The following is a 9,998-nucleotide window of genomic DNA, read 5'->3' on the forward strand; positions in this document are numbered from 1 at the left end:
GAACAATGTGTCCGCAATTCGTACATGCTCGGATTTCTTCGGCTTTTCCAAATCCAGGATTGTAATATGTTGCCCGTTAGTCATCATCAACGGCGCAACAACCGGTATCCGGTCTAGGCCTGCCTTAATATTTTCCTATCCTTATTCTTCCTGTTTAACCAGTGTGGTTTGATGTTGTTGGTTGGTTAGTTTTCGATGCTGACGTTGGCACCATATACTTTGTCTTTCCTTCATTGTTGTGCAGCTCAAGATCTCGCGCCAAGCGTTGCCTGCTCGATCTGGATGAAGGCAGTTTGTACGTCTCGGGTGGTTCTTCCCATGATGTCGATATCGTTAGCATAGGCCAATAGTTGGGTGGACTTAAAGCGGATCGTACCTCTTGCATTTACCTCAGCATTACGGATCACTTTCTCGAGGGGCAGGTTAAAGAGGACGCATGATAGGGCATCCCCTTGTCGTAGGCCGTTGTTGATGTCGAATGGTCTGCTGCTTTTATCTGGCCTCGCACATTGGTCAGGGTCAGCCTAATCAGTCTTATCAACTTGGTCGGGATAACGAATTCTCTCATGGCCGTGTACAGTTTTACCCTGGCTATGCTATCATAGGCGGCTTTAAATTCGATGAATAGATGGTGCAACTGTTGTCCATATTCTAACAGTTTTTCCATCGCTTGCCGCAGAGAGAAAATCTGATCTCTTGGGTATGGGCCAATGATGTTCTGGGCGTATGGGGCTATCCGCCCTGGCAAGATAGAGGTGAATATCTTATTGATGGTACTCAGCAACGTGATACCTCCATAATTACTGCACTATGTGATAGCTCTCTTTTTATGTATGAGACAGATAATGCCCCGTTGCCAATCGTCAGGCATTGATTCGCTGTCCCATACCTTGAGCACAAGTTGATGAACCACTTGGTGTAACTGGTCGCCTCCATATTTAATTAATTTGGCTGTAATTCTATCGGCTCCTGGCGACTTATGATTTTTAAGCCGATGAATTGCAAGGACTGTTTCTTTTATACTTGGTGGTGGCAGTATTTGTCCGTCGTCTTCAGTTCGCGGGACCTACAACTCGCCAATGTTCTGGTTGTTCACTAGCTCATCAAAGTACTCAACCCATCGCTCTAATATGCCCATTCTGTCGGAAGACAGATTTCCCTCTTTGTCTCGGCAGGTGGTGTATTAGGCTTCATCCTGCTGGCTTGTTGGTAAAACTTGCGCGCCTGGTGCGGTTGCTCCCTGTACTTTTCTAGTTCACAGACTTGTTGGTTCTCCCAGCCTTCCTTTTTCTGTCTGTGAGGTCCGCTCGACGGAGTTCGTGATAAGTCTCTGCGCGTGCCCACGTTCTTTGAGAATGCAACATTACTCGGAGTAGTAATAGACCAATCAGGCCTTATGATTTCAGTAGGTGCGATAGGGATAAGATGCGTAGTTAGGCCCCGCCCTAAAATGTCCAATCACGTAGGATTTGTATGGGGAACCGGTTGTTTGTGGGGCGGGGCGTTTGGTGTGATTGGTCATAAGGGTGGTGTTGCAGCGTGAAGGTTGGATTTTTTGAAGGTTGATTTCTTGTGTTGCGGTTCCGATTTGGTGGGGTATGGAGAATATTTTGGTATGAGTTTTGTGGGATATGTTTGAAAAGAGTGTTTTTGAGCTGTGGAGGGCCCTTAAAGAGTCGTCTGTTGGGGTGTGGTTTTTTCTAGAATTTGTAATTGATGATTTTATGTAAGGGTGGTGCTGCATTGTGGGAGTGATGTCTTGTAGAATTTATACTCTGATGGTAAACCTTTTAATTTGGTTTTTATGGTGAAATACTTTTGAAAAGAACTTTGTATGGCAGTGGCCCCCCTAAGGATCGTTGGATAAAGAAAATGGCTTGAAAGAGGGATGTGGATAAGACAGGTTTTCGATCGTGATGGCGATGGTTGGTTGGCGCTGGTTGGTTGGGTGCGAGGTGTTTGATTGCTGCAATGATGGCTGCCTGCTGCTGATTGGCTGGGTAATGGGCATGAGATGCTGTGGTGTTGCCGGGCAGGTTAATTTTGCGTGGAAGATTGTGAGGGGGTTGAGTCGATGGAAGAAACACTACATTGTCGTCTCGCTTTTACTTTCGCGAGGCAGGCGGATAGTAGAACGGGTGGAATCTAGGTGGATATTTGCACGGAGGTTGAGAAGAAGGATTAGACAGTATATTGTTATCTCGGTTTTACTTGCGCGGAGCATGTGGATGGTAGAACGGGTAGGATCTAGTGGCAGTAGTGTTGTCAATGGGACTTTATCGCTCGCATTAAAATACTCTATCAATGAACATTTATCTCGACCTGTTAGTATTTTTGAATTAATAAAACAAGTTCACATATTTAGTTTAAAATCTTTATTTTCATACTTCTACATTGTAAAACAGAATTATTTCTACTTGTGAAATAACGATATTCCATTGCCAAGTAAACTAATGCATAGTGCATGTGGTCGTCTGTTTTTTGAAGGTATCATAAGCCTTGTAGATCTGTGTGAAAAATCCAAACACGATCGCAGCTGCTAGTAAAATTTTCACCGCACTGGATGAGTAATTTACCGATCTGGATTTTGCCATTTGCACAGGAATGCGCTCATGCGGACCGCAAACATCTCGTCCATTAGCGAAAAGACAGGTCTGGGAAAGCCGTAGATGCTCCGCTTCGACATCTCTAGGCGTGTTGAGGGCGCTTATTTCCAATGAACAAAAGTAATACTTAACATAGTCTTTGAGATTAGTATAGAAAAAACCGCTTTTTGCTAACTTGTGGGCCTTCCGTTCGTCAATATTTAAATGGTTGAAAGTTTTTAAACGATCGTATTCACTTTTAAGGTTCAACATTTTGACTGGGGTGGATAGCGTTAAACAACGTCTTTTATATTAATCCAGGAGTTGTGTACAGGTGGGAAGCCCAGCCATTTAATGAGAACTTTATCCCCTCGTCTTCTTAAAATCTTTTCAACAAGGTATACGTCGGGGTACTTAGCCGACGAGAGCTCTAATTCGTAAAACCCTCCTCGAATTATGTTTCCTTGATAATCCTCGAGAATGTAAGTTCGAGGTTCTGTGTCTTTTACCTCATGCACTTTAAATACCTCTGTGGACCAGTTTGGAGTATAACCCTTCTCAAAGACATGTTTATGCTTGCTTATTCGAACAAAAGTTCCTACTTTGTATCTTGGTTTAGACAAGACTCTCTCTTTCTTGTACACACTGGACATCAGATCTATCTCGTTGGAAGTACAAACGTCTACAGGTCTCATCTTGATAGTTCGATGTTGGGTTGTGTTATATTTCCGTACTATTTTTTGTAACAAATTGATCCATTTATAGTTTCCCTTCATACTGAATTCTTTCCACATCAGACTTTTGAGAGTTCTATTGAATCGTTCAACAATTGAGGCTTTTAAAGAGCTAAATGTTGAGTAGTGATTTATTTGATATTTTTTCATTAGCTGCATAAATTTCTTATTGAAGAATTCTTTCCCGTCGTCTGTCTGTAAATTTCTAGGAACACGTTTCTGATTTAAAATTACTTGCATAACTTTTGTAACTTCACACCCGCTTTTATTTTTAACGGGTAATGCCCAAGCGTATTTGGAAAAAGTATCAATCACTGTAAGTAGGAAACTGAATCCCTGGTTTTCAGATGTATAGGCGCTCATGTCAACTAAATCAGCCTGCCATAGATCATCAATCCCCCTTATACTAACACGGCGGCGTTTAAAGTTTCTGCGAGCGGGCCTGTGAAGCTCATTAATAATCTGTCTTCTGCTCATTTTCCTGAATGTATAAATATAGATTGCCTTTTACTATTATATATTAATATCTACTGATAAAGACATCAGAAGTAGTATCACCATGTTAAAATTTAATCATCCATTTACAATGATGGTTGCAGGACCGTCTGGATGTGGTAAAACGACCTTTATAGAAAATCTTTTGAATAATATGTGTCTTATACAGCCTCAAGTTGAAAAGATACTTTGGTGTAATGCAGAACAAGGAGCACTGCCATCGCGTGTATCGTTTAAGAACATTGAATATTTGCAGTATATCCCAGATGAGTTCACAAACAAGACTAAGGATCCCACTTTAATCGTGTTGGATGATATGATGTTAAACGCATTTTCAAAGCCGGTATGTGAACTTTTCACTAAGGGCTCACATCATCGCAACTTCTCTGTGATCTTAGTTACACAGAATGTTTTTCATCGAGGGAAGTTTTGTCGCGACATATCGCTCAATTGTAAATATCTAGTTGTATTCAAAAACCCACGAGACAAAAGTCAATTTCACCATTTAGCTAAACAGATTTATCCAGAGAATAGTAGCGAGCTTGTGAAAATATATAAAGATATCACACAGACACCACACAGTTATTTGCTAGTAGATTTAACCCAGGATATAAACGATATTCTTAGGTTTCGAACCGATATATTTAATAAGAGATTTCTTACATGTTATTGCTCGTCAAGCAGTCTGAAAAATAATAATGGTATCGAAAATGAAACGTTTAAAGGCCAACAGGCATATACTATATGTTCTAAAGAACGCTAAATCATGTTTGAGGAACGCTATATTCAAGAATGCCGATGCTGACGTAATTAAAACTATTTGCGAAATAACATTAAACACTTTGAAAGGTAACCATACACCATGCAGGAAAGCATTTAGCAGACTTTGTAGGTATAAAAACAATATGCGAAAGTTGGCTGAGGCAAAACGCTCTGTCCCGAGGCAGAGGAAAATCCTGATACAACAAGGTGGATTTGTTCCTGTACTCTTAGGAAGTCTTCTTTCGGGTGCTATAGGATCTGCTATTCAGTGAACATGGAGAAAAATAATGCACTTAACAAAATGCTTTTATTATCCCCCGAGGTGTACGAAAACCTTAAAGGAATTATTGAAGAGTCAAATAATCAGACCTTGTTTGATAAGGCAATGGGTAAAATTCTGAAGGACAAAAATCTTCCTGATAAGGTTAAATGGTACAGCTATAGAAATGAGTTAATAAAATTTCTAAATGAAAAGAGAAAAGGGAGACATGTTTTAGACGTAAAGTCAAATTTTTCATCAACTAGTAAAGGATTCAGAAAACAGAAAGGTCTACGAGATAGCCAAACCCAGACTAGATTGATTTTTCGAAAAGATTTATCAACACAGACAACCCCGGAGAAAGTGCCATTCTTGACCGAGGAGAGTTACTATGAGCCGGAAGAGATAACACCACCCAGAAAATCCCTCTCACCAGCATCTAAACGACGATTATCAGCAAGTAGTATGGCTAAAAACCTTCAACCAATGAAAGTACAAAAAACTACCGTAGATAAATCTAACAGGGGGGATTATAGAATAATTACTGCCGATGACGGATTAACTCAGTATACCGTTCCTGTGGAAATGAGTCCGGATGAAGTATTCAGTGCTATGGAGAGGCTGGAGGAAGGCGACCGGGGAGAATATAAAAGCGCTCCGAAGGGGGCTATCAGAAAGAGTACCTTAAAACCTTCGCGGTTAAATCCTGGTCAATATGAGCTAGCTTTTCCAGCAAAAAAATCTGCTCGTCAAAGTGAACGTTTAAAAAGTAGAAGAGAACGAGGTTCTAGTGTTCCGGATTTTGAATGGGAGAGAATATAAAATACAAGAGATGTCAGTCAATATAGATAATAATGAGTTTTACATCTCACTTCTAAGCAATAGTTCTCTATCTTTTTACCCTGATAATGTGCAAGGTCGTTTTCGCAATATATTACCTAGGCTCTGTAATCTTACCGATACCTGGTGTGTTGGGATTTCGGAATTAGCATTGCCTGCACAAAAAATACGGAAGAAAAGGTTTACCAGTGAGGCAAATAAGGTAAGTGGTAAGAAGAGAGTCAGACGCGATTACCCTAAAGAAGGAATAGCCGGAGGTGAACCCCTGGCATTGAGAATTGTGTTAAATTTTGAGGATTTTCATGGATCGCTTAACTGGACACAAAAGCAACTCAGTGAAATAAGCAATGGGGATGGAACAATCGATTTCTCTACGTTCCTTTCATCTTTTTTTAGTAGAATTGAGCCTGCCGAGTTAAGGAGTCTGGGTGTAGGAAGAGCTAAAGAGAAAATGTGGGCGCGTGTAGAAGCCGATTTAGTACATGGAGTTATAGTTGGATCTTCTTATGAGAAACTTCCGAACGAATTTATACTCAATATAAAACAGAACGATGCTGTTGTAGAGAAAGTTGTCTTGAAAAATTATACTTACCCCTCTATTGAAAGCTTCACTGATGTGATTATCGGTCAAATTCCGAAGGAGCGGAGAAATCGTAATAGCTTGCAGTCTTTAATCGTGTTGGGAAGTTCTTTACCTGCACCACCTAAATTTCCTGATGAAATGAAATCTATTGATACTTTGGAACTTCAATGGCCGGGGGTAGGTATTCAGTTGAAAATAAAAAAACCATTACCTTTACGGAGTAAATTTAGGGATTTTATGAAAACTTTGCTAGCGGGCATACATTTTAACGATGGGAAGCTTAGCGATGAAGAAAGAAAAAACGAAATCCAGCTGTTCAAGATGTTATTATTAGCACACATTGAGAAGTTGAAGCAAAAATCACTTGATACAGATCCTGTAAAATGGCGAAAATCTGAAATAGACAGTACTATCGTAGAAGCTCCGTATGAGAAAGAAAGTGGCGGTGATTATAAAACCATTCAAATTGCAGTAGATACTGAAACAGATAACCTTAGAGATTTCTTTACAGACTTCTTTTTACAGATACCTAAAAATAAACGTAATACCGATGCTATAATATCGGAAATAAAAGAGAGTTTTGATAGTTTGGGGTCTAAAAAAGATGGTAATGATGATGCAGCAGTGTGGGGGAAGTTCGAGATATTGGAAAAAAATATTCATCGTATGATAGAAAAACTAGGACATGAAGCATCCCCAATATCTGAAAAAATTCATGAAGAATACACCATGATAATAAACAGTATCAACAGTTTATCGAAAACTGTTAGTGAACTTACTGGAAAAATTGATAAAAAGTCCTCTGATCATGGGGAGGATTTTAGTAAAAAACTGTCAATGATGTTAGATAAAATTCGAAATTTGGAAGAAGAAGTTAGTGAAGTATCGAAGGATTCTTCATCAGAGTCAACTACTAGTCCTAGTGAATATAATGATGGAGAGCTGATCTTCATCTCCAGTGGTGTTATAAGACCGCGAATAATTGGTAATAGATTGGTACGATGCCTACGTGTAATACCATCGGAAGAGTGTGGTAGAATGCTAAGATTTGAGCATATAGAATATCATCCGATCGAAAACACTTTTATTGAAAGCATTGCTATAGAAGTAACTAAACAACAAGGTGAAATAGTCGCATTCCATTCAAGCGATGTTCCAACTTATCTCACGCTCCACTTTAAACGACGATAAAGTATAAATATACTGCTTGTATTTTAGTTCAGCATATAGTAGTTTAAAGATACCAGAGGGTTTAATTATTTAGTCATAAAATGAGCTCTTTTTACACACGCTACTATCTAATTCAAAGTGGCGGTAATTCACACTTACATCGAACATCTAATATTAGACAGGATGGTAGAGGGGTTGGTAGTTTTTTTAGAGGTTTAGCGAGATATGGAAACCCCGTAGTTTCCGCGGGTACAACAACCTTGAAAAGGCATGCAGTAAAAGCTGGTAAGGCGATACTATCCGAGATAGGTAAGAAGCCTATTAGAACAATTCTAAGGGAACGGAGTCAAACTGCTGTTCGAGATCTAGCCCAAAAAGGTATAAATAAACTCTACAGGAATTTAGACACTGTTGTTATTAATAAGCGATCAGTATTAAAAAGAACTAACCCTTTCAAGGTTAAAAGGTCTAAAACGAAATCTAAGCGTAGGAAATATTCAAAAGGTAAAAAAGTAATTAGAAAATCTCAGTCAGTTAAACAAGGAAAAAAACCGAGAAAAAGCGTGCGAAAGCGTGTGACAGACATTTTCGATAAGTAAATATGTCTTACAAAGAATGTATGAAATCCGAATTAGATCTTTTTTCTAATTCCCCTATACAAAGCAATATTTTAAAAACCGAGGAAGTAGCATACAAACCCATAGCATCGCTAGATAATTCAACAGTTTTAGAATTTGTCTCACTCGGTCATGGTGATACATATCGAGATCTGTCCAGTATATATCTTCGACTAAAAGTGCAACTAATTAAGCTAAAAGATGGAAAGGAGGAATTGTACGAGAAAGGGGCTACTCCGGTTGGTGTTGTCAATAATGTCATGCATTCGCTGTTCAGGCAATGTACAATACAGTTAAACGGCAAGCCAATCGCACAAACCGATCATAATTATCAATACCGAGCGTACATTGAAAATTTGTTGAATTATGGTAACAACACAGCTAAAACCCATCTCGAGTCTGTTGGCTGGTACCTTGATGAGAATGAAATGGATATTATTGAAAGTGAAAAACCAGAGGATTCAAACAGTGGCTACATTAAAAGATCCAAATTGCTTGCAAGCAGCGGCGTGGTGGAATTAATGGGAAAAGTTCATGGTGATATTTTAAATCAGGATAAGTTGTTAATTAACGGGGTTGATCTGCGTGTAATTTTCTCATTAGAAAAACCGGAATTTTATTTGTACTCCAAAGAGGACGCTAATTCACCACGGATGAAAATTATAGAGGCAACAATGTATATGAATCATGTAACTATTAGTCCAAGCATCTTGCTTGCGCATGAAAACGTCCTCCAACGATCCAATGCGATATACCCTTACAAACGCGTAGAGGTAAAAACATATACTTTACCTGCAAATACATTCTCACTCTCCCTAGATAACGTGGTGATTGGTCAGTTACCCAACTTGATAGTTTTCGGTATGGTAGACAATGATGCATATACAGGGAAACGTACAAAAAACTCATATAATTTCAAGCATAATAATCTGGTGAGATTTAACCTATCCGTTAACGGAGTGCAAGTACCAAACCAACCTTTAGAATTCGACTTTTCAGGTGAAAAACCTATTAGTACACGCGGGTATCTGACATTATTTAAGGGTACTGGAATACATTATTCCGATAGAGGACACCAGATTTCAAAACAGTTTTTCGATAATGGAGCGTTCCTGTTAGCATTTGATCTGACCCCTGACAACTCATACAATTCAACATGTGGAAGTCTTTTGAATCAAGGCACAATAAGGATCGAGGGACGATTCAGAGACTCTCTAAAGAAAAGCGTGACATGTATTGTATATGCGGAATATGATGGTAGCATCGAGGTGGACAAAGCTCGCAATGTTTACACGAGTTTCTAAAATCTATATATAGACCCGACGGCTGACTGTTTTTACCATACATTCAGATAAAGTGAAAATGAGTTGTTTAGTTAATGCTGAATATTTCCCTGGTGGGGATTTGACCTTCATAAAGAAAGTATCGTTCGCTGGTATAACGACAGAAAATAAATTATTCTCAAAAGAAGTCATCTTCAGATACCCGAATATAACCAGCAATGCTGCAGGTGTAGAGCTGATAGGAAGATGTGGAAACTTGGAGTTGAGACGATTGGATGAAGATGTTATAAAAACCCTTGCAAAGTTTTCCACGATTTTTGTTCGAGATGCAAACACAAAGGATTTCTTAAAAAACTATGTAACGGCTCACTCAAAGGTCATTAACACTGAATCTTGCACTCAATCTGAACAGGAATGAACACGATCGAGCTTACATCAGCGTTACAAAGAAACAAGGTGACACAAAAATATTTTAGAGGCGTATTTCCATCCAATCGTCTTCCAGCTCGAGTGAAGAAACCAGCCTGTATTATAGCCAATACTGATCCATCATACAAACCTGGCAGCCATTGGGTAGCATTCTTTTTTCCGACAGAGGGACCCGCAGAATACTTTGACTCATTCGGAAATTACCCCATACACAAATTCTTCCGCGATTTCTTATTGACAA

The 9,998-nt window shown here is 39.2% G+C and overlaps 1 protein-coding gene across 1 annotated transcript; it reads left to right on the forward strand.

The window, feature by feature from the left end:
- Positions 1–8,029: 8,029 nt before the first annotated feature.
- LOC119654026 (uncharacterized protein F54H12.2-like) lies at positions 8,030–9,349 on the forward strand. Its single transcript, XM_038059188.1, has one exon. It carries the CDS (start codon positions 8,030–8,032, stop codon positions 9,347–9,349), a length of 1,320 nt encoding a protein of 439 aa, XP_037915116.1.
- The last annotated feature ends 649 nt before the right edge of the window (positions 9,350–9,998 follow it).

This window comes from Hermetia illucens, chromosome 4 (assembly GCF_905115235.1).
Source record: "Hermetia illucens chromosome 4, iHerIll2.2.curated.20191125, whole genome shotgun sequence".
In the NCBI taxonomy this organism is placed as follows: Eukaryota; Metazoa; Arthropoda; class Insecta; order Diptera; family Stratiomyidae; genus Hermetia; species Hermetia illucens.